Source organism: Podarcis tiliguerta (assembly GCF_965153285.1).
Source record: "Podarcis tiliguerta genome assembly, chromosome: 2".
Classification (NCBI taxonomy): Eukaryota; Metazoa; Chordata; class Lepidosauria; order Squamata; family Lacertidae; genus Podarcis; species Podarcis tiliguerta.
Window position 1 is genome coordinate 50,050,983 of NC_139535.1, and position 25,147 is coordinate 50,076,129.

Sequence of the window (25,147 nt, forward strand, 5' to 3'; positions counted from 1 at the left end):
AAGGGATCAGAATTATCCCAAATCTGACAAACTGCGACAACACATCAGGACCCATAGCCTTCCCCACCCCCGCCGGTGTCTTTATTCATTACAATGATGCCTGGCAGGCATTCATGTGACGCTTTTCCCAGCAGAGCGATTCTGCAAAGCCGAAATGGTCCCTGACTTACTCTCCTGTAGCTGTTATTTAACGGGGCGGGAGGAGACGGGCGGCAGGACTTCCTAGACACAGAAGGGCAAGCAGCTCTTCCTGCACCAAGCACAATCCAACCGACTTCAAGCCCAAAGTGCCATTTTTAAGCGTGTTATAGGCAGGAGCGTTTAACATTGCGCCCAAACCACGTACTTCGCTCTCAAACCCTATTTTCTCCGCCCGCCCCACTATATATTTATGAGAAGGAGATGTTACTAAACGTGCTTTGTTTTGAAAAAGCTTGCTGGCTCCTCTCTTTGTGACTTTTTAGACAGCCCCAATAGAGCCATGGTTTCCCACAGGGGAGCAATTGGATTTCTAAGGGGGGCAATTCGAGAATGAGTTATGAACAGTTAATGGCCTTTTAGGCTTCCTCCACGTGAATAGGAGTTCACTTTTTGAACACTGTAATAAGAATTATATGTCGGGGGCGGGCGCTTTAGGATTTTAGAGATGCTTAGATGGGGCTCAAAAAAGTTTGGGAACCACTGCAATAGAGAAACGTGTGGTGCTGGTCGCCGCCCCCCCCCCCCGCGCCCACCGACCCCTTTTTGTCTGCTAACAGGGCGCTGCGGCTCTGCAAACTTGTGCCGACCGAGCAGCCGCGGTCTCCATCGCCCGCCCTGCTCCGAGGGGCCTCCCTCTTCCCGACGCCTCGAAGCCCCGCTTGCCAGGCTGCCCGACCCTCCTCGGCCCCTTACCAAGCAGGCGAACGCCATGGCGCTGCGGGAGCCGGAGCCGGAGCGGAACCGACAGGCCGCCGCTGCTGTTCGCCGCCGGAGCGATTCAGTTTGCCCGCTCCTCGGGCCGCCTTAGTAACGGCGTCGTGCGCTTAAAGGGGAGGCGGGGCAGCGAGCGGGAAAGTGTCCGCCGACTGGAAAGCGGCGTCCTTTGAATGGAGGAAGCGGCGCCTGGTTTTCGAATCGAAGGGGGCGGGGAGCTCATGCTGCACGAGAGACGCTCTCGGCGCCAGAATGTGGCTTGCAGGGGTCTCGAATAGATGGATGGATGGGTGGATGGGTGAACTCAGGAATAAGCCTCCTTGAGTTCAGTGGTGCAAAAGTTAAGAGTGTCTTACTATCACCTGGGAGCTCAGGGTTCATAATCCCAACTCAGCCGTGAAGCTCGCTAGGTGACCTTGGGCCAGGCACTCCCTCTCCGCCTCACCTACAGTGCCGGATTTATGTATAAGCTATACACGGGTGGCCTGTGGGTTGAACCACAGAGCCTAGGACTTGCCGATCGGAAGGTCGGCGGTTTGAATCCCCACGACAGGGTGAGCACCAGTTGCTCAGGCCCAGCTCCTGCCAACCTAGCAGTTCAAAAGCATGTCAAAGTACAAGTAGATAAATAGGTACCACTCCAGCGGGAAGGTAAACGGCGTTTCCGTGCGCTGCTCTGGTTCGCCAGAAGAGGCTTAGTCATGCTGGCCACGTGACCCGGAAGCTGTATGCCGGCTCCCTCGGCCAGTAAAGCGAGATGAGTGTGCAACCCCAGAGTCATCCACGACTGGACCTAATGGTCAGGGGTCCCTTTACCTTTAAAAAGGTTATAGTTTAGGGCCCCACTCTCTTGGGGGCCCCCAAAAAAATTACATTTCCAAAATGTAAGATAAAACACATATAAAATAAAAACTACATACAGCAACAGTGGCAAATGGCTTTAGATACCTATTAGATTCATAAATTGCCATATAGCATATATTCAACACAAATGACAGCGACAATGTGTTGTTGACAAGGGACTGCTGGACATATAAAGGGCCCCATTACCTTCAGTAGCTTAGGGCCTCATCAAACCTAAATCCGGCTCTGCTCACCTACCTCACAAGGTTGTTGTGAAGATAAAATGCGGAGAAGTACTATGTGCTCCTCCTTGTGCTCCTTGAAGGATATAAACGCAATAAAGGAAGAAAATCTTACTCTGAGGAAAGTGGGTACAAGATTACAGCCTAAGACTGTGGGGAGGGGGGAGTCAAGTTGGAAATGGCTAGATACTGAGGGCCCTACTATTTATTTAATCGGTCCAGTATACCTGAAGGAGCGTCTCCACCCCCATTGTTCAGTCCAGACACTGAGGTCTAGCGCCGAGGGCCTTCTGGCAGATCCCTCACTGCGAGAAGCCAAGTTACAGGGAACCAGGCAGAGGGCCTTCTCAGTAGTGGCACCCGCCTTGTGGAACTCCTCCCATCAGATGTCAAGGAAATAAACAACTACCTGACTTTTAGAAGACATCTGAAGGCAGCCCTGTTTAGGGAAGTTTTTGATGTTTGATGTTTTATCGCTTTTTTATTATTACTAATATCCTGCTGGCAGCCACTCAGAGTGGCTGGGGAAACCCAGCCAGATCGGTGGGGTATAAATAAGTTGTTGTTGTTGTTGTTGTTAAAATTCACCAAGCAGTTTACCACAAACATTGCCCAGCACTGATGGGCTGATAGGAGCCGTGGTCCAGCAACATATGAATGTGATTGTTTTAATGGAAAAGTAAATCAGTCCTACTTCCAGTGCATTTTGCTGCAAAAATAATCACCACTGATCTCATCAGTATTTTTTCCCAAGTAAGGGTGCCTAAAAGAACAGACCTATGCATGTTAGCTCAAGAAGTAAGTCTCGCTGAGTGTAGCGAGATTTACTCCCAAGTAATTGTGACTTGGGAAAAGTGCAGAAAGCACTTATTCAGGAGTATGCATCGCTGAACAATATAGCACCTCAGCTGCACTGAGTTGCCTTTTCCTTGGGGTCCCGGGTTCAATCCACAGCAAAGCCCCTGCCAGTCAGTGTGGACAATACTAAGTTAGATGTACCAATGGTTTGGTTTGATTTGATTTGATATAATGAAGTTTACTACATTCCTATGAGCTAGTCTTAACTGTGAAGAAAACTTTCTTCTCTATAAATTACATTAACTCAGGGGCACCCAAACTTTTTTCAAAGAGGGCCAGATTTGATGAAGTGAATATGCGTGAGGGCCGACCAAGGTTCTTGAGCTTTTTTTAGGATTGGAGTTGCTGATGAGCTTTTTTTAGGATTTTACTCCGGGACATATACTGCTACAGGAACCAGATTAGGCCCCCAAAACGGACTGCATTAACTGATCAACCCTCATTTTGGAAAATGCACGTTAACAAGTTCCTCCAATGGTTGTTCCATATTGGAGCCACCAGATGGCGACTAAAATCTAGGTGTTAGAAAAGTGCAACGTAAAATGGTCTTTTGAATGCAATGTCTAATCTGAAATATTTGAGGGCTCAGCCACACTTCTGCTTTCCCCTGGGAAAACCTGCTGTTTGCTGCTGAATTGTAACAAATGGTTTTTCTGAGTATTGACTTTGTATCGCCTTTGAGTTCTTTGCTAGTCCTGTAAGAAAGGTAGAGAAAATTCCTGCAGTGCAGGTAAGGCTGGTATTTCACCACAGAGAGATGAATGATAAGTGTGCATGTTTTACATCTCTAAGATCCTAGGCTGAATCCCTGACATTGCCAGTTTCTCTCTGTGTGTGTTTTAAGATCTCAAGTAGCAGTGCTGGGATGGGCCTTTGTTCTATATTATTTGCATTTCCTGGTCTCTCTCTCTATATATAAAACAAATGTTTCACTACTGGGTAGGCGATCCTGGGCTAAAAGCATCTGCTCTTCATGCAGGAGGACCCAGATTTTATTCCCTGGCATGTCCAAACAGGGCTGGGAGAGATCCCTGCCTGAAATCCTGGAGACCCACTGCCAGTCAGCAAGGGTTGATCAGTGCTTTGGCTCAGTATAAGACTGTGTCCTATATTCCTTTGTCTGTCTCAAATTCCAGTTATCTGGGTTAATTTAATGAAATACTGACTCAGCCACTAAGTACTGTAGAATAAAATAAAATGCCTATCAGTGTCCTCTCCCCTTCCTCCATCTCTGGACACAACAGATGCGGGGGTGGGGGGAGAGAAGCAGAGAGAACTGTTTTCACAATAATGGACTCTTTCCTGTCATAGAAATTCAGAGAGCAAATCAGTTTGATGACCTTTTATGTAAGAAAAGATGGTATCTCCAATTCGGAAAACAGTGAGAGGGAAAGTACGTATGGCTAAGGCAGCTTTTGTGTGGTTGTGTGGCAAATGCAGAGGAGTGTGTGTGTGTGTGTGTGTAGCTGGGAGGGGGACTGGAAGATGGATGTTTTGGATCTTCTTAAATGGTTTGAAAATGAGTCTGACTCCGTTCCACAATGGCAGCTCTTTAAAAATATGCATCTCTTAATCCAGAATCCTCTCTTGTAAGAGTGGATCGTTACTGATGAATGTCTCTGTATTCTAATAGTGTGAGGATGTTTCCCTTCCAAGCAAGCTGGCTTTCAAAACCTTTAGATGAAACCTCACAGAAGATACACGCAAGATCTACAGGAAATGGAAAGAGGGACTTGCCTCTTCATGGCATTCTGAAGCAGGGCAGGAGAGTAACCGACACTGGCACAAGTGACAACATACCTGAGGAAGAGCAGAAGACCAGCTGAGCAACTGGGCTTGGAGGACATTCTGCCCAACCATCACTTGGAAAGCTCAGGAGGAGTCAAGGTCTTTGAAAGAGGCAGGGATAACTGAGCAAAAACCCGAGAACAAGTGCTCTGAAACGTCTGACGCAGGAGATACTTAGCCTTTTAATAAACATTCCTTTAAAGAAGAGGGGAGAAATCATGACATTCATTTTGCACAAAGTTCTGGCCTTGATGTGTACTCATTCTGTTGCTGGACCACCACACACACTCCTTTGGGCTGACGAAGGTCAACAAAGTTCGCAACCTGTGCTGCACTCAGGGACACATTGACACAAATATGCCAAGATTAGTATCAGGTGAACGCCACTGGAGTTCACGGAAGTTCACCTCCTCCCTGCTCCCTCTGATTACCCTCAAGGTCTAACTGCTGAGTCATCCTGAACACCCAAAGGCCTGGGAGAACTACAAGTGTGTAGGTAACAGGCACCCCCTTTGCAGCCCATCTGTCGGTAGAGCAAACCCATCACAAGTCAAAGTAGCAATTGCACAACTTTGTCCTCAAAATATAACCCTGTGTATGTATTGCCTATACAGTACCTGGAGAATGTTTCATATGGAGGTGGTGTGTAGAAGCTTCTTTGCGAGATTCAGCTACGTTGTGTGCACAGAACAAGGTTTGCTCACACAGTGGGACCCCCTCCTCAATTCTCCCCCTGGTCCCCCTAAAAGTGCTCTGGGTGGGGGTGGAACCCAAAACAGTTTCAGGGAGGTGGGTAGAAGAGAGGTGGGAATCTTCTCCTTGCTCAAGCGGACTTCATTCTGTGTACTCAGGTTTCCTACCCCATTTGAATGCTGATTTATTTTGTTATTCCTGGAATGGAAAGAGCTGACCAACCTGGCCAAGCTTTACCACATTTATGAGAACCAGGCCTAACTCTGGCCTATCCTAACTCAAAAGGTGGTTTTGGTGAGACTGAGCCTGACAAACCCGTAGCTCCCTAAAGGAAGGGTGAGATGTAGATGAAATAAATAAGAGGAGAAAGAGAGAGAGAGAGAGAGCACACACACACACACACACACACACACACACACTGTTTATTTCTGCTTTATGCCTTGCCAAGAACCCTGTTGGCAAAGGATGAGTAACACTGATGTATTGTAGCATTGAACGGAATCCAGAACTCTTATCTTTTATCACCAGCCCTTTTTCTGCCCCGCTCTTCTCATTCTGCAAATTTTTCAATCTGAAAGGTTGGCTTCATGACACAGAGCCAGCTGGTTCATACAAGTTCAATGAGAGATTGCCTAGTCTAGATAAAAACTTGCTGAATGCCACGTGTAATGATTTGGAATTCTAGATGTTTCCTGTAGATCTTGGTGTTTACAGCACTGGTGCTTGCCCCAGTCAGAAGGAACCACCTCACTCGCCTTGTTGGGCCAGCAGCAGTAGCAGCAATAAAAAAAAAAGGGTGGTGGTTGCGGGGAGACTTCAAGATTCACATCTGGGTTCTTCTCCAAGGCAAACTATACTGTCACTCTTCTGGACGCTATACATTATCACTTGACCCCCGCAATTTCAAATGATGTCCTGCATGTCTGAATCTTCATAGACAACTTCAAGGCTTGCTTTGCAGGTACAGCAGTGGGTGAGAGCCTTTGTTCAGAGCCTCCATTCCCACCCCACAGGGCTGCTGTAGTCCTAGCACAATATGGGCAGAATAACTCACACTGTTCCTTTCCCTCCAACAATCATTACTTGATCCCTGGCGACTGTGTGGTAAAGGCTTGCACAATTGGCCCTGCCCAGTTGGTTCCAAGCCTTAGGACATTGCAGGAGTCTTGTGGGGTGAATCTCCAGAAAAGCAGCTCTCATACTTCTTTCCCAGCCCGAACTGCAGGTGCTGAGAAGTGAACCAAGGGCCTTTTGTATACACTGAGCATAGGAAGTTGATGCTCATTTCCTTAGGAACTCATTGGGGCTTACTTTTTATCAAGCATGGTCAGCATGCGCTTGCTTATTTTATTCCTTGTTTATTCAGTATTGCCATGCCTGGCGATTTTGTTTCAACAAGCATTTGGGCATCTTATGTTGTGTCATTTATTAACTATTAAATATGTATGTCACTTTTATGCAACGGGAAGAGGTTGTGCAATTAAATTAATGCAATGGTTCAAAGTACAGAACCCTTGAATTCATTTACTTGCAGCGAGCCTGTGTGTCCTCACAGCCCACTGTCTAAATGTATTACTTTTTACTGCTTGCTTATTTATCTGCTCATATCATAATTTTTAAGATTATACATATGTTTATCGCATTAGATGATATTAACGTTTTGTGTCATTCAGGATGTGGGGGACTTAACTTCCGAGTGGATATGCGTAGGATTGTACTGTAAGTGTCTTGAAAGTTGTCATACATTTTATAGAAAAGCATGACTAAAAACTGATAGATAGATGAACAAACAAACAAACAAACAAACAAGAATATTTAAAGTTCCCATGGGTAATTCAGACTTTACGCAATATCTCTAAGACAGTTGCCCAACCTTCTACTTTCATTGAAACATTAAAGAGCACGTGCCTCTCTGTGTGGGAGTCAAGCAGATGACCTGGAAAGTTTGCCATTGCTGTTTTGTTGGCAGCTAATTGGCAGGATGTCTGTAAAGGACTTGAATCTGGATGCAGGACACACAGGCTTATTTATAAATGTGTCTTTACAGAAGGCTCTTGCACTGTACAGGGCAGAACAAAGAAAATCCGGTTGTACCCAGCTTCAATCCTCCTGTTGCACGTTTCCTCTTTATTTCCTTTCTCCATTGCCTGTGATTTGGGAATCTGCTTCTCTGCACTTGTCCAGTTCACTGAGCCATTTATGGCTGCTCTCTCATTACAGTTTATGTTTACGGACTCTGCCATTGAAAGGGAGGGGGGGAGGAATATGGCATCCAGCTTAATCATTTACAAGAGTCCAAGCAGCCTAGGAGAAGAAGTAGAAAGGGGGTTTCCTTGTCTGTGCATTCCCACTGAGAACACAGAAGAGGGAAACACATGAGTGGTGTTCTGTTGTCTTCTGAGAACAGAGGGCCTTCTCTGTAGTGGCACCCGCCCTGTGGAACACCCTCCCATCAGATGTCAAAGAGAACAACAACTACCAGACTTTTAGAAGACATCTGAAGGCAGCCCTGTTTAGGGAAGCTTTTAATGTTTGGTGCTTTACTGTATTTTAATATTTTGTTGGAAGCTGCCCAGAGTGGCTGGGGAAGCCCAGCCAGGTGGGCAGGGTAATGATGATGATGATGATGATGATGTTGGCTCCACCATTGTGAATTAAGACACATTGCAAACATCTCAGCTCCTCTGTTGTATTTCTTCATCTCCTACCACATTTCTTTGGAGACCAACTCAGCCAGATCTCCACATATAACTGCTGAAAGTTGCCCGATTAGCTTAATGCCAGTCTTAGTAAGCACTGTTATTTGTGAGTGTCTGCAACACTGCTTTTGACCACTGCTTTGCCTCAGTATATCAGTATTGTCTGCTGACTAGCAGCAGCTTTCCAGGATTTTAGAGAGGACCTTTTCCCAGTCCTACTTTGAGATGTCAGAAACTAAACATACTGTGTATGCATTGCAGCTGCCCACCCCATCAACATCTGCCACCTGAGGCAGCTGCCACACTCTTTGTAATGGTAGGGCCGGCCCTGTAAATTACAGAGCAGGGATGGATACATTACTAGAGACTTGGGGCTAATCCATCTTCCTGATCTTGCCCTACATAGCCCCTAATTTGAAGGACTTCCCCATTCTTCCTTGTGCTTGCTAGATTGCTTTTTGTTGTGTGTGTTTTAAGTAACATAATTCCATGTGACACATTTAGCATCATGTCTAGTTTGGCTCAAAAATCACAATCATGTGTAAGCTGCCAGTGAAATGCACAAGGATGATTCTATGAGGATTAGAAGTAGACATAGAATTAATTGTTTAACCTCCCCCCCCCTCATGATTCTGGCAAAACTCATGCCGCCATGTCCCACCTCCCCGCACAACTTACTATTTGCATTGAGAGCAAAAACTCCAATGGAAAAGCTCAGATAAATACAGATAGCAAGGGCTTTGTTTTTAAAACACACACATACAATAAGGGATTTATTCAATAAGACAAGACCTTTCATAAAAATGTAGTTTAGATGTGTATGGAGCATAAGAGAAAAGCTGAAGAGCCTGTCAATTTTGTAGATAACAACAGGGATATTGATAGATGGAAGAAATTCACCCACGAGATCATCAAATCAGTCATATCCTTCAGAGAGGAAAAGGCACAAAGCGAAAGCCATGTGACATATTAGATACAACAGGGAACAGAACTGCTCTCAGATGTTTGCACCAAAGTCAGCCAAGTGTCTCGGGACTTACAAGATCATCTAAAGGAAATCAGCATTAAGGAGGCAAAATGTGAAGCCTAATTGTAGGCAAAGTACTTAAACCCTTCTGCGTTTGTTTAGTAGTGATCTTACAGAGCTGATTGGGAGTGCCTAACTAGAAAGGTGCCAAGTGTACCATCCAAGCAGGTAGCAGAACCTCCTTTGATAAGGCTATTCCAATAGACTAGGAGTCGAATGGTGCCTTAAAATAACAACCCTTTTGGTCACTAGGGTGCAGGTTAGCATGGTATGCAATGAATCCATATGGGTGTTTCCTGGGTGATTCACCATATAGATTGTCATTTTTACCAGGCCACTCTAAAAGTCAATTAAATGAAGATGTGCTGATCATGTGCTCCATATTTGTGGAAAATAAAATTAGCACGCTTGTGCAGATTGTGGGCTCAGCCATGTGAACCATAACCTGCATCTATACCAGAGGATCACCATAACTTGGTATTACTCTGGGTGTTTCCATGACTTGGTCTGGTGAACCACACTGGCCATGATAAGTTCATGGCTTCAAACCTGTTTTGGACAAGGCCTAACACACATCACGATTTGCGATATATTGCCAGGTCAAAAATTATGAAACTAATATCACAATACGGATTTTCAAACCAGTTTTGGACAATACATCGATATATCACCCAGACCTAATCTCTACCACGAAACTTCAAGACTGAATGCAAATATGAATGGTACTGTTGGTATCTCTAATCAAGAAGGACTATTATTTGACTAATCAATAAATAATACAAGAGAGAAACTTGCCTTACATGTCTCATGCATGAAAGAATGCTTTTGAGAGTGGAACAGAGCAGCAAGTCTTGGAAGTAGGTGCAAAATAGATGTGCCAAGATTACAGAACAGCTTTTGGCTGTTGTGCAACATTGGGCGGGGGGGGGGGGGGAGAGAGTTCTGTAAGCACCATCTTTACTTCAAACAAAATCGTGTTTTAGAGACAGTGATTTCACCACCAACTGGCATGTATCTTTCTTACTTGTCTACTTCAGTGCCTCAGAAAGGGTAGAAGGAATTACTGTGATGCAAGAGCAGCCCTTGCTTGAGCAGCTTAAAAATATCCATGTGTTTGCTTGCCACATGGCCTTTTTTTAAAAAAAACCAGCCTGGGCAGACTTTTATCTGTGCCAGGCTTTTGTTGTTGTTGTTCTTGTTGTTGTTTAGCTCAGCTTTATGAGTCATTGTTTTGAATGATTCTTGCCTCCTTGGAGTTGCTTCCGAAAATTAGGGCTACGATCTTATCTGCACTCACCCGGGAGAGAACCCCATTGAAATAAATGAAATGTGCTTAGATGTGCATAAGATTGCACTGTAAATATTCGAAATGTCTGTCTCTTACTAGGGAGGGGCTTGAACTTTGTAGAATAATGTTTTAATAGTCCATATCCTTGCTTCATAATCTGGAGCCTCTGAAACAGTAAAAGAATAAGGATGCTTTCTTTTCTTTTTTTTAAATAATATTTATTCCAGTTTCCACAAATACAAAAAGAAAGTTAAAAAAGACCAAATACAGTAGAATAAGAGGAGAAAAAAGAGAAAAAGTAAAAATTTAAGAATACATAAAAACACCACCCCTCCACCCCACCAACAAAAAAAGGAAACAAAAAAACCCATTTAATAAAAAAAAAGATAAAGCACTTCCATTTTTCAAATTCCATCTTTCGATAACTTATTTCCTCGACCTCCTCCCACCTCCCTTTTTGTATTCCAATTATTAATTAGATCAGCAAGTTCTTTCCATCTTTCACTGCTTACTCACTTATTTGTCTTAATCCATTTAAACCTTATTCTCCCATTAACATCTAGAAAATTATCCAAGCTCCAATCTAGTTGACAAAAAAAGAAAAAGAAAAAAAAGAAAAAAGCCTTAAATCTTATACCCTTAAATCCTAATATCATATACCCTTAAACCCTAATATCTCAAATCTTTATCTTATTTCCACTAAAGCCAAATAAATTCATTCCACCATCTCCCAAGAGTCCTTAATCATACTATGTTATACTGAATGCTGTTTTTAAAAATTCCCAATTTTTCCCCACCATCTCTTCCCCCTGGTTCCGGATTCTGCCAGTCTTTTCTACAGATTTTATCTGTCTTTTCTGCCAGCCATTAATTCCATCAACCCGGTTCCCTTATGTCCGAGGCTCTTAAGTCTTCTCTCTGGACTGCCTGCAAGTTTCTTTCCAAGCCTAAAGTTGAGTCCCAAAGGGCTTCTTTCCCAACGTCTCCTTTACTCCTTTACATGCCCAAACTCCATGTTTAAATTTATAGTCTAGAAGATATTCCAAAGCGTACTCCACAGTCTCTTTGAGATTACGGAATAAGGATGCTTTCTAATGCTTGGGAGTGTACAGTGCATAATACAAACCACAGGAGTTGTAATCAATGATGTTATGCAGACCCATGGGAAGGCAGACCTGCTTTGCTTTTCACTAGAACCCAGAGTCAAAGAATTATTCTGAGTACCAGAACTAACCGAGCACTCAATCCTTCCATACTAAAAGCCCACCCACTGTTGAGCTTTCATTTCAGCAGTATAATTTGGAGGGGGGGAAGTCATTTTGTTATGCCATTGGGAGTCACAAATCCTCCTTGATATGCTTTAAACCACCCATAAATCTACCAGTATATCCCTACCTACACCCCTAGTGTAAACTACCATATTTATTCTTTTTTAAGTAATTGACTTTATCAACATATTATTCTAAATTATAATGAAATATAATTACATGTTTGATTCTGGTAGCACCTGAGGTGTAAGACTCAGGGATATCTTCTCTCTCTCTCTGGCTGTCTCAAGGGAGGGTACGAGCCCCTATCAAGATGATGCTGAGCAATCAGTAGTAACTACCTGCGCTTGCTTTCTTGGTATAGAGGAGGCCTGGCAAAGTGGAGATTTTGCGAGGACAGTCAGCTGCATAAGAACTGCCATGTGCCTTTAATACTTACCCACAGCAATTATTAAGAGTCCACTGTAGAGTGCATCAGCTTTCACTCGCCACATGAGCCTCATTATAGCCTGCCACACAAAGAAGTCAAGCTGTTTTGTCTCCTTGCTGCGGCTGCCGAAGTCTTTGCCGCAGGAGTTTGGTATTATATAAATCTCAGAGGCACATGTGCACTAAGCCCACAACATCCATTGTGCTCCGGCATTTAGAAGGTTTTCATTTGATTTGTTGGCCAGTGCTACCTCACATGCCTGTCTGTTAGCAGTTACAGGTGTATGTGTTTGTGTTTGATTGTGTTCCCTCTTTTTCATACAGCAGCTTTGAAAGAAATATTTGTTTATATTTATTTATTTAAGCAATTTATGTACCACTTAACTGCAACTGTCGCTAAGCAGTATACAGAAAATATCACACAGAAAAGTTAAAAACCAGTTAGAACTATGAAACCAGATATTCAACAGGGAGGGGTGCTTGTCTGATCTCAGCTGGAAGGGTCCTTCAAAGGCGAAAACTGGGGTACCATGTTCTGGGATGCCAGACCCTTATATATAGTGGGAGGGACCCTATATATAAGGGTCTGATGACTTCTGTTTCAGTGTATGTGAAGAAGTGTGCATGCACACGAAAGCTTATACCCAGAACAAACTTAGTCTGGCACTATGGGTTAAACCACAGAGCCTAGGGCTTGCCGATCAGAAGGTGGGTGGTTCAAATCCCCACAACGGGGTGAGCTCCCATTGCTTGGTCCCTGCTCCTGCCAACCTAGCAGTTCGAAAGCACGTCAAAGTGCAAGTAGATAAATAGGTAACACTCCAGCGGGAAGGTAAACGGCGTTTCCGTGCACTGCTCTGGTTCGCCAGAAGGGGCTTAGTCATGCTGGCCACATGACCCAGAAGCTGTACACCGGCTCCCTCGGCCAATAAAGCGAGATGAGCGCCGCAACCCCCGAGTCGGTCATGACTGAACCTAATGGTCAGGAGTCCCTTTACCTTTTAAGGTGCTACTGGACAATTTATTTATTTATTATTTTTTATTTTGTCTGTGTCAGACCAACACGGCTGCCTATCTGATGCAAGAAGTGAGGTTACAGGGAACCAGGCAGGGGGCCTTCTCGGTTGTGTCGTCCGCCCTCTGGAATGCCCTCCCATCAGATGTCAAGGAAATAAACAACTATCTGACTTTTAGTAGACATCTGAAGGCAGCCCTGTTTAGGGAAGTTTTTAATGTTTGGTGTTTTTAATATTCTGTTGGGAGCCGCCGAGAGTGGCTGGGGAAACCCAGCCAGATGGGTGGGGTAAAAATAATAATATAATAATAATTATTATAAAGGCCTTGTAAATTGATACATGAGCCTTGAAGCTTGCTCAGCAGCGTATGGGCAGCTAGCACATGCTTTTGAGCAGTGGAGTTATATGTTGACAGTCATCTGCCCCGTCAACAGTCTAGCTGCTGCATTTTGCACTAGCTGGAACTTCTAGACCAGACCCAAGGCTATGCTAAAATAATCAAGTCTTAAGGTTACCGGTGTAGGGATCTCTCTGGCCAAACTATCCCTGTCCAAGAACAGCTGTAGTTGATGCACTGGCTGTAGCTAGTAAAGGACACTCCTAGCCACTGAGGCTACCTGAGCTTCTAGCAGCAAAAGTGGATCCACAAGAACCCAGTAAATCTCAGCTTGTTCTTTCAGAGGGAACATTCCCATCTTGGCTCAAGAACAGCTGTGTCTGTACTCATCACTCTGTTGTAAGAGTCAGATATGACACATATGAAAGCAGGCTTTAGACCAGAAGTGGCATAGCACTTTCTCTAAAGTCAGGGTCCAGTTTTGTGTTTTAAAAGAAAGATCCTAATCACTGATAAAGAACATAACAAATTACCTACTTTTGAAGCATGGTCTAAAAAGAGAGAGAGAACTGAGTCACATTCTGCAAGTTGGGTTTATTTCTCAATGACAGAATTTCCCAAGTCTTCCCACAAGAGGTTTGCTTCCTTTGTACAAAACTTTGAAGTCATTGTGGTGTTCTATCATTGTGGTGTTCTTCCCTATCAGTCTGTGGACACAGATGTCCTTTTGGCTCCTAGCCTTCAATTCGGCATCAGACCATTTCTCAGCCTGGGTGGCAGAACAGAAACAAGCACTGTCAGAACAAGAACATTCATGACGGCTTATCACCCTGCCTTGATCCCCTTGCACAGCACTGTATTTAAAATACAGCACTGGAGGAGACTCAGCTGAAACCCCAGAGCCTTGAGAGGTGGGAGACAGCATGCTGCTAATTTCCACAGGAACATCAAAGCCGATTTTAAACATTTAAATGCTACGTGACGCAACCAGCCCACAGAACCTTGAGCAGCTTCAGAGGCAGCAACTGCAGATGATGGAAAGCGATGCTGCTAAATAAAAATATCCCTCAAGTCACAAATGGAGGGCTATGTTCACTTGGCTGGGACATGGCCTTGCTCTTTATCTACCTATTATGGCACATGTTCAGAGAAATTAATGGAGCAAACATACTTTTTTTGTCAGAGCAAAGTCGTTTTCTTTCCAGAAATAGTAAACAACTAGGCAACAAGAGAGTCAGTGTGACTGGAATAGCAGGGTTCAAATCTTCACTTGGTCGTGAAGCTCACTGGGTGACTTGGGGCCTATCACTGCCTCTCAGCCTAATCTACCTCACAGGGTTGTTATGGGGATTAAATGAGGAGGGGAAGACCTTGAGCTTCTTGGAGGAAAAGATGAGATATAAATGCAATAAAAATAAATAAATAAATAAATAAATAAATAAATAAATAAATAAATAAATAAATACAGGGTAATGTCCAGATTCCATCCTCCCAAAGTTCCCAGAGCGTCACAGTATTGGACAGCGTTAACACTTTGGCCACACCTACCAGAAACAGATTATTGTTTAGCATTACATGATGTGCTTTTACAAATGTTATAGATCATCATCATAACATTATACAACTACAACCAATGTATACACTGTGTACATCATATTCAGATAGCATAACTAATCATTTTATTGGTGTAGGGTTTCGGTTATCTTTGTGTAGTTAATCACGATGGTGGTTTAGCATGGAGATTAGTACCAGCAAGCAGATAATTAAAATATCTCTTTTAAAAGTGCTGACTGAAACTTCAACCCATCTCACCCTTTGGTCTTGAAGAGAGGTTTGACCCAGAAGGAAAAATGTGTCGTACAATCCAACTGATCCCAATGAATTGGCTTCTAAATGGCATATTAAAAATAAACACCCCCAGAAAGAATAAAATGCACACCCAGCAGATTTCATTTCATCCCACATGATGCTGCCACCTGAGGAAAATTTAGCACTTAGAAGCAAACGTGCCTCAGGATGATGGGCACTTGAGGTAAAATCTTGGAGTGTAACCAAAGGGATGTCAAAACCATGAGTTGTTGATAGCACAGGGAGTGTATTCTGAAAGAAACACAACAAAACGCACCTGTCAAGAACAGTGAGCTGAGGGATGATGGGTGAGTCTTTTCAGAGCACAACCAGGATGTGCTGTGCAGCAGCCATGCCAAAGGGAACATAAACCACTTAAAGCGTAAATAATTGCAGAACGACCACATTGGCCTATTATGAGTTATTGTGGTGTTGTATTGCAGCATTATTATGCTGTTCCTTTCCTCTTCTGTGGAAAAAGGCCCTGAATCGCCCAAGATGAAGAGAGCTGGATAATGGTTATGACAGAAAAATACAAGTTGCTGCAACCTCCATATCTCTGGCTCAGTCAGCCTATTCTAAATGCATAATGTCTGTTTAACATTTTTATCATGTCCTTCCTCCAATAGCCCTATAGAATATATGGGATTATTGCATTTCACCTTCACAACAACCCTGCAAAGCAGCCTGAGGGCAGGCATCAGAGTCATAAACATATTGTTAAATGTGTTCCAATTCTTCATTTCATTTCCTTGAAAAGAGGTCACTGGAATCTTGCTGGCGTTTTGTGATACATGCTTCAGTTACACGTATAGGTTGCTTCCCGGCTTCCTGTTTACTGAGCATTCATTCTGCGGGGAGGTAATATGCCATTGTGCCAAGCAATTGTTATCCCACATTTTCTCATCACTTTCCTTATTGCAGAAAGTCACATTTTGCAGAAAGCTGGTTTGTTGCACCAAATCAACTTTAATTGCGCAACCTGAATCCAACCCCAAAACAGCAACGGTGTCCGTTTGCGGATTGAGCATGGGAGAAGATACTGTTGGGGGAAGCGTTTAATTCCCGGATGCCAAGATTCAAGTTTGAGGCAAGCACTCTTTGGTGAAAGAACCCCAACAGAGATTTAACATGGCAAAACATGAAGTAGAGAAAGTTAGCAACAGATCTCAGGAGCCATCTGACAACCTAGAGGAATGGGAACAGCCATCCTTTAGATGAAGATCCTTAGGGTAATGTAAACTTTCTTCTGGAAGAGCACTAGGAACAGTACTTTTTCAATCCACTTTATGAAAATTAAATGTAGGTCAGAAAGGGCCACCTTGATAGGCACATCACCCGCTGATTCATAAAGCATTAGATGTTAACCTGGCTTTCTGCAGCAAACGTGTATTTTCCATCTTTCCAGTGCTACAAACACCACATTGCAAAAACCTTTGTTTGCTTAAACTGTTCTGTCTAAATTAACTAGTTCAGTAGCGGATCTTAGAGGGGATGGGTGAACCTCTCAAATTCTTTCTTTCTTTCTTTCTTTCTTTCTTTGCAGGGGAAGCAATTGTGCAGCACTCACAGGGCATGCAGCTGCATTTTGGGGGATGAATTGGCTGCAACTGATACTCCTAAAGTGCCAGTGGTAAAAACTGTAGGCTAGGATGTGCAGCCATGTAAAAGGTAATATGTGAACTACACAGAACCTCTAGATTATGCTCTGTTGCGTTTTCTGTTAAATGCACCTTTTTTGTGAATCTGCCTGATAAGTTAGAACGTGTCTTACATGCACATGCAGCATTGAACAAAAGAGCCTGCTGAATGAGGCAGATGGACCATCCAGTTCGGCATCCTGTCTTTACAGGGGCCAAACAGATGCCTGTGGGAAACCTGAAACCTGGATGTGAACGGAACACAACTCTGCCCACCTACAATTCCCAGCAACTGGTATTCAGAGGCCTAATGCCTCTGTTATGAAATAGCACAAGCCAACCATTTAATCACAGTACAGTGTGTAAATACAGTGGTACCTCGGGTTGCATACGCTTCAGGTTACATACGCTTCAGGTTACAGACTCCGCTAACCCAGAAATAGTACTTCAGGTTAAGAACTTTGCTTCAAGATAAGAACAGAAATCGTGCTACAGCAGCGCGGCAGCTGGAGGCCCCATTAGCTAAAGTGGTGCTTCAGGTTAAGAACAGTTTCAGGTTAAGAACAGACCTCTGGAACGAATTACGTACTTAACCCAAAGTACCACTGTATATGATCCTAGGCAGTGATCTGTAGCAAGCCAGGCTGTTTATGGTTTTGATTTGATCATACCAAGATTTGGGGCCAGCATAAAAGGCCATCAGTTTGTGGTCACAAAGTCTGTTCAGTATCTTTGCACGTTACACTCTGATGAGACCGTCTGCCAGTAGACATTAATAATAAGCACACTTCTTTATTCCCTGCAAGATTCTCTCTCTCTCTCTCTCTCTCTCTCTCTCTCACACACACACACACACACACACACACAGACAGACAGACAGACACACACACTATTGCTGACTGTGCTACTCAACTCTCCAACTGAGACGTGTCTTTCAAAGAAAACCAGAGTGCCTTAAGCCGGGTGCCAAATTTTTTGCTGTTTGGTATGGAGAGACAGTTGGAGGCAAGGGCAGTGGGTTTCCGTAACCAAAGTTCAAATCTGGTCTTGATGAGATGGCTTAGAGCAGGTGTGGGCAAATTTCACATTGATGGGTCCCCCCCCCCCTAAAACCTTGAAACCACCAAACAGTAACTTGGGTAGCTGTGTGGGGAGCCAGATGCAATATGCTCAGGGAACAATAATAATCACCTACAGCTTTTACTCAAGTGAAACTACCATGGCGCAACACAGCACATGACCGGTAGTCATATGCTTCACTCTCCATCTTAATATTGCCAGAGGCCATGCCTGCACTGCAAGATTCCCTGCTAATACTATGTATGATTTAGTTTCACAGCGCATAGAGCACATTTGGTTTGTCATCGTCTGATCCCTCTCTGATCCCAGATCCTGCACACATTTCGGTTACATGATGCCCTGTGTGCTTATGCTTTTGTTGGTGTTTTTAATGTGATGCTGTTGCGTCATTGTTCATTTACTGCACTTTATGGATTTTTTTATTGCTTTATATTGTGGTATTGTATATTATTTTACTGTTTTACAGTTTCCTGTGGAACTCCCCATTCTTCCTGCTATTGAAAGCATGAGGTATCCAGTACAGTATTTAAATAATATGTAAATCAACAGTCAAATAAATGGAAAAATTGCCATTTTCAAGGCATGGGTTACTCATACTGGGTAGTGTACTGAACAGTGCCAAGCACCACACAACTCTGACATACATTCTCACTTCCGTGTGCTAACACAAATAACTACATGAGCTCACACTCAGTGAGGGGAAGGGAAATTATTTTTCTAGTGATGGAGACAATACATGCCAGGGAAAGGCTTCACAACAGGATCTGCCCTGTGGACTTATGAACAGTGGAAAGAATTTCCCACAGGCCAAGCTAACACAACATGTGAGGAGGAAGGGTGACTACAAAGCTCATCTGCGGAGCTGCTGCAGTCCATCTGATCCCTGCAGTCCACCCAGCATAGGCTTCCTGGATAGCTTCCCATTTGAGGAAAAAGAGTCTGAAAGGGAGAAAGTCTGAAATTTCCAGAGTTCTAGCTCTTCCTGGTTCCTGGAGAGAATGAGGAAGTGGCAAGCAGAAATACCTAAAGGAGTGCCTCAACAGCAACCTGAGAGGGGGCATTTCATGACTCTGAAACAGCATGGAATAATTCACAGCTGAATTAGTATTCTACGCCAGTTCTTTCTTTCAAAAACAACAAAGAGTTTTGAGTACCTTGAGGACAACTTATGGTGCCTCAAAATTCTTTGCTGTTTTTTGCTGCAACCGTGGCTATGCACATATTACCAACTCAAAACGCAGCCAGGTTTCTCTATTCGGATCAATGCTGATTGGGGAGGGGGACTCGGTACTGTTTTTCATAAGAAACACAAGGATATATAAGGATTGTAGCTAATATTGTGTGTACACCACTTTCCAATGCACCAGTGGGAACACATAGAATGTAGAGTGATTGGAAGTGTGTACACATAGCCAGACTAGCATGTCTACCCCTCTGGAAATCCTTCCAGTCACACTAACTGTCCCCCCAGGACATCTGCCCTGCTGCCAGAAGCATAAACAGCTGCTGCCTGGATATGCATTCTCTCATAGCTGGATCCTGTGAGTTTATCTTTTGCTCTTTGTTCCATCCCCACAGGGCCTTCTGGTTTAGTTGGAGTATGAGTGCTTCCAGACTGTTCAGGTGGGATTCACATACCCACAAACATTCGCAGTGGTTCCACTCTCATCTCTACTTCATCAGATGAGACCCCCTCTCCCCAGCCTGATGTTGGTCTCTCATCAACACCCATCATCCCTAGCCGGCATTAGGAAAAATGTGGTCATTGCTGCTTCTCTCAACACCCTAGACAAATTAATGCTTGCCGTAGGAAATCAGCCATGTCCTGCTGGTCCTGACTGTGGAGATAGAGCTGTTAATGGCACAATAACCTCCCCCCCCCCCCCATGCCATCCTGTTCCCATTTACCTGGGAATAAGCCCCATTAAACACAAAGAGACTCACTTCTGAATTGACATTGTACTATAAGGTAACTAACTACACAGTGAATTTTTATTGAGTGTCTGGCTCTAGATCCTGCCGAAACATCTGTGCATAGTTTTCACATTTTGCACCTGTCATTTGGGAAAGGGATTCTTCAGCATCCACCTTCACTTATCACATAACAGCATTTGCAAAATATACCGGTAACTTCTGGGAAGCACCTAATAAACACACCCAGGAAAGATGCATTCTGGTTGCTAGGGGCGGAAGGAAGGGCAAATGCTGGAGATGCCAAGGACTACTGGACAAAAGCTGGAAAAGTGCTATAAATGGAAGAGGAAAAATACAACTCTTTAGGACTCCAGGGATTCCTACTTACTGGTGTCCAAACAATGCACTTATCAATCAAAACTCATTATCTAAAAATCCTGACAGGATGGCTTTTTTCCGCAGAAATCGCTTAGAAGGGTACCTGCACATTTTGCTTCTTAACTTTCTTTCTCAGTGGGATAGAGACTTACTTCTTCATTTAAATATAAGCTCAGAGTCAAAGTTGCCTGACTGGGAGTGCCAATAGAGGCCTTTAGCAACACAGTATGGCTCAGATGCTTCATAAGGCAATATAGAATCAGTACAGTGTGGTTCCAGGCACTCCACCTTCCAAATATAGATCTGGGTGTATGGCACTTAAGTGGTAAGCAAGCACAGTTTATGACATTGCAAATCATTACTGATCATGGGACACATCTGTTATGTCATTTGCCTTAGCTTCCAATTTCCTGGCTTTATGGCATCTGAGCCAACATGAAGTAGTTTTAACTCTGGTCTTAAACTGGCAGATTTTTAAAATCAATGAATCTTTTAGGTTTCTGAAATGTTATCAGTCTGACCTTTTCCTATCCAATTCATCTGCAGCCATTAAGGAAACAGCTTACATGATTCTCTTCCTTTCCCTGTATATCCTCATAATGACCCTGTAGTAGAGGCTCAGAGAAAAAGACTGGCCCAAAGTCACCCAATGAGCTTCACAGCTGAGCAGGGATTTGAACTCTAGTCTGCCTCTCCCCACTCTCTACCACACTAGCTCTTCTACGATTTGTTCTTTTTCACCCACCTCCCTCTCTTCAGCAGCAGCAACGGTGTCATTTAATTAGCCATCTGTTCTAATGTTTAGGTAATTTGAAAGGGTTTTTAACATTCTTCGAAAGCTGCTTAATCCCCTGCAAAGCTCACTACTGCAAAAGCAGATTTATCATTGTGGTTTTTTTTTTCAAAGGGAGAGGGAAGGAAATAGCAGCATAACTGCTCCTTTACAACAAGGCTCTCTGACTCTTAGCTAAATATCTGCCCCATAAATAATCCGCCTGCATTTTTCACTGGCAAAATGTTGGAGGGAGACGGAGTATGATGCAAGGGCTAAGCTGCACTTTAACTTGTTGGGAGGACAGGCATTCCGTGGCCATGCCAAAAGGCCCTTTCAGTGCTTATCACTTTGTTTGCTTATTATCCTGCTGCTGCTTATTTTTAAAAAATCTTTAAAAGAGGGGAAGGAAAGGGAGGTGACCATACTCTTTCCAAAGATCAGTTAAGTTTGTGAAGCAGTTTCAGAAAACATACTTTCTAATTGTGCTTGTCTTCAGCTTTAATATGACCTACATACAATGTCACTGAAGCACAGTTGGTGTTTTTTCTTCCCTCCCCTGTGGCACAGGAGAAAAAAAGGACTGAATACTTTTCCTACTGCACTGTTCTGAGAACAATCAAAACAATCTTGTTTCTGCAGTCCCACCCTGTGCAGTCTGTAAACAGCTCTCCTGGATACGAATGGGAGCGAGGGCCCCATGAGGAGAAAGCACTCAGCATTCTGAGTTTCTGACAGAAAAGAGAACAAACACAAATTCAAGAACCTTCGGCTGCAATTTCAGCCCCCTGAAGAATTACAAAATGGTGTTCACATGGCTGCAGGTTCTGTCGGGAATCACAGGGCTCTGGTTAACCTTTCCTTTGGCTGGCTGGCAGCTCTCTGCAATGGTGCTCCATCACTTGGGTCTAATTACAATGGCAAGTTCCACCACCATAGCATTTCATCGCCTTATCATGCGGTAAGAGAGGAAAGAAGGAAAGGAAAAATCAAGAGTCTTTTACGAAGACACGTTATGCTGTCCTTCGTCTGGATCCTTTGCTGTCGCCTGAGGCTCAGGTGGCCTCAGTGGTGCAGAGTGGCTTCCATCCGCTTCAGTTGGTGGCCCACTTCAGCTCCCAAGTATAGCCTAATTTCTGTCGTCAATGCTCTGGTAACTTCTAGGTTAGATTACTACAACACGTTATATGTGGGGCTGCCTGCGAAGACGGTTTGGAAACTTCAGCTGGTGCAGAATTTGGCAGCTAGGTTGCTGACTGTGGCAAGACGGTTTGAGCATATTACATTAATATTACACTGATCCTGGCCCAACTGCACTGGCTGTCAATTAGTTTCCAGGCCCAATTCAAAGTGCTGATTTCGACCTATAAAACCTTAAACAGCTCAGGACCACAATACCTCAAGGACTGCCTCTCTCCATATGAACTGACCTGGACCCTACGATCACCACCTGAGGCCCTTCTTCTACATGAGGTCCAGAGGATGGCAACACGAGAATGGGCCTTTTCTGGCGCCTTTAGGTGCCAGATGAAAACGTTTCTCTATAACCAGGCTTTTGGCTGATTGATATGGCCTTTGAAATGTTTTTGTGGGAAGGGGTTATTGGTTTGTTCCTGTTTTGTTTTGTTTTTAGTATGGATTTTGTGTTCTCATTTTGCATTGTTCCAGGCCACACCAATCTCTGCTGACCGGTTGCAAGATTCCAGGGGTCTTGGCACTTAACCAGGGTTTGTATTCCTTTAAGAAATATGTTTTATTCAAACGTATTTACACCTGAGTTTTATGGAGAGAGAGAGAAAGTTCCCAGCGTTTACATCCCAAGAGGGGCTTGTCCTTCCTAGCAGCAGCAGCCTCGTGTCTCTCTGTAACAGCCTGATCCAGCCAGCCAGCATGCAGTTCTGCCTACGTCCTCCTTCCCCTTCCCAGCAGCACTTGCAGAAACCACTCCTGTTTCAAACGGACACCTTTCTTCCAGTGGTGACATCATACACCCTTGTTACTCCTGGCAACCTCCTCCTCTCAGTTCTTTCCCTGCTAAATCATCCACATATCGAGGCATCCAGGGAGATTTCTACTGCAACGGGAGGAATATTTTTGGCCCTGGACAAGACCTTAGAACATATGGTGGCTTGTCATTTTAACATTCCTGAGACCAAGACCCAGGGAACAAAGAAGCAATTTGTTGAGGGGGAAGCTAAAACAAAACAAGTACAGTAATACCTCGGGTTAAGTACTTAATTCCTTCCGGAGGTCCGTACTTAACCTGAAACTGTTCTTAACCTGAAGCACCACTTTAGCTAATTGGACCTCCTGCTGCTGCTGTGCCGCCACCATGCTGTTTCTGTTCTCATCCTGAATCAAAGTTCTAAACCTGAAGCACTATTTCTGGGTTAGTCTGTAACCTGAAGCGGTTGTAACCTGAAGCATATGTAACCCGAGGTACCACTGTATCTCATATACCTTTTGAGTTCTCTGAAAGAATTCTGGGTACTGTAGTTTAGGGAAGCTTTTAATGTTTAATAGATTATTGTATTTTAATATCCTGTTGGAAGCCGCCCAGAGTGGCTGGGGAAACCCATCCAGATGAGCGGGGTATAAATAAATTATTATTATTATTATTATTATTATTATTACACTGTAGCTGACCTACCTCCCCCTGCAATATATTTTTTTCGTTGGAACTCCTGCATGTGTGCTCTGTCTCTCTCACAAATGTGTGCGCACAAACATCAGCCTCAGATTATTGGTGAGTGTTCTTGAGTGAATTAGAAGATCTATTCCAGACTTGCATTATCCTTTCCAGTGTTTTGGCAGAGCGGAATAAAAACATTGTGTTCTTTTCTAAAACCCAGCGGAGCAAAACCCTTCGGTTCTGCCCAACCTTAGAAACAAATAAAAATGTTTCAGTTCACTGCAAAAAGAGCAAAGCGGAAGACCTGTCACTGGCTCAGCAGAAACAGGCCAATCCTGCTTGATGATTCCCAGAGACAGGAATTTGATAAAATTACTGTAACCAGATCACGGAAAGGTGAAGTCTTGGGGTATTTATAGAAAACTGATTTGCAAATGGTTGCCAATGTCATGTTTCCCATTTACAGACTTTTTCTGTGGAACTAGAATTTGTGCTATTGTCTATTTTGCCTGTTTTTAACTTGTACCACTCTTTGAGATTTCTTTTGTAATTACCCATGATAAATACAATAAAGTCCAGCTTAGCCATACCACTTAGCCATACCACAGCTAATCATGAAGAAGCAAGTGTGTGGATACACAGAGCAAAAAATCACTGCTACTTCACTCCCCCCCCCCCCCAATCCTGCTTCTGCTGGGGAGGCAAACCAAAAGCCTGGGTTCACAAATAAAGAATGCACTAAGGCACACCATGCTGGAGGTTGTATGCAGTGGGGTTTTTTCTGGGGGAACGCAAGGGTACACATATCCCTAAACATTTTGTGAATCTTTGTATTTTTGTCCATTTACTGTATTTATTTTTCCAGATTTGAACTATAAAATGGTGATTTTCTTGAGTCAAAATGAGAGAACCCCTAAACATATTTTTGGAAAAAAGCACTGGTTGTATGGATAATATTTCATCACTTGTGGCATGGATTTAAGCCTTGTAGACATTCAGATGGGACACACATGGGCAAAAGTGTGCAGAGGGACAGAGGCATACATGCTAGCCCCATTCTCAACGTCGCTGGACCAACAGCCCCTTGTCATTTTGTTCTTCCTGCAAGATGGGTGTATGAGCAACTTCCCAGTGGTCCTGGGTCCCTTGCCTGATGGCAGAGGCCAGAATATGCATCCCATCTTTTCTACAGTCAGGATCTATAACGTATTTGAACCCAGTTCTCCCAAGTTAAGGTCAGTATTTATCACAGAGCACTTCCAGGCAATTTTCTGGTGGGATACAATACCAGCAAATGCAGCTTTTGTGGCTTCAGTTGTACAACTGTTGCTCTTGTACCACAAACCCCTCCCAAAATCAGAGTGTTTGCAATATTTATTTATCTACCTTTATCTATTTATTAAATTTGTATACCGCCCTCTATCTCGTGGTGGTTCACAGCATAAAAATACAAGATAAAAACACAAAATATATAATATAT

The 25,147-nt window shown here is 43.7% G+C and overlaps 1 protein-coding gene and 1 long non-coding RNA gene across 6 annotated transcripts in view; both read right to left on the reverse strand.

The window, feature by feature from the left end:
- POC1A (POC1 centriolar protein A) overlaps nt 1-1,367 on the reverse strand; it is a 39,717-nt gene extending 38,350 nt beyond the window's left edge. For 2 of the 4 annotated variants that reach the window (XM_083429477.1, XM_083429475.1), the window contains exon 1: nt 895-1,366. Coding sequence is in view for 2 of the 4 variants with exons in the window: in XM_083429475.1 (XP_083285601.1) it covers nt 895-912 (18 nt within the window). In the remaining 2 variants the exon portion in view is untranslated. Of the gene's footprint in view, nt 1-894 lie in introns of all 4 variants that reach the window. The other 2 variants (XM_083429476.1, XM_083429474.1) reach the window with 2 other exon arrangements.
- Nucleotides 1,368-13,977: 12,610 nt separating this feature from the next.
- LOC310672425 lies at nt 13,978-23,386 on the reverse strand. 2 transcript variants are annotated; one of them, XR_014508566.1, is made up of 4 exons: nt 22,807-23,386; nt 15,216-15,503; nt 14,870-14,947; nt 13,978-14,172 (listed from the first exon to the last, which is right to left on the reverse strand). It is a non-coding gene; the product is annotated as an uncharacterized lncRNA (long non-coding RNA). The 2 variants fall into 2 exon arrangements; XR_014508565.1 differs by lacking the exon at nt 14,870-14,947.
- Between the last annotated feature and the right edge of the window lie 1,761 nt (nt 23,387-25,147).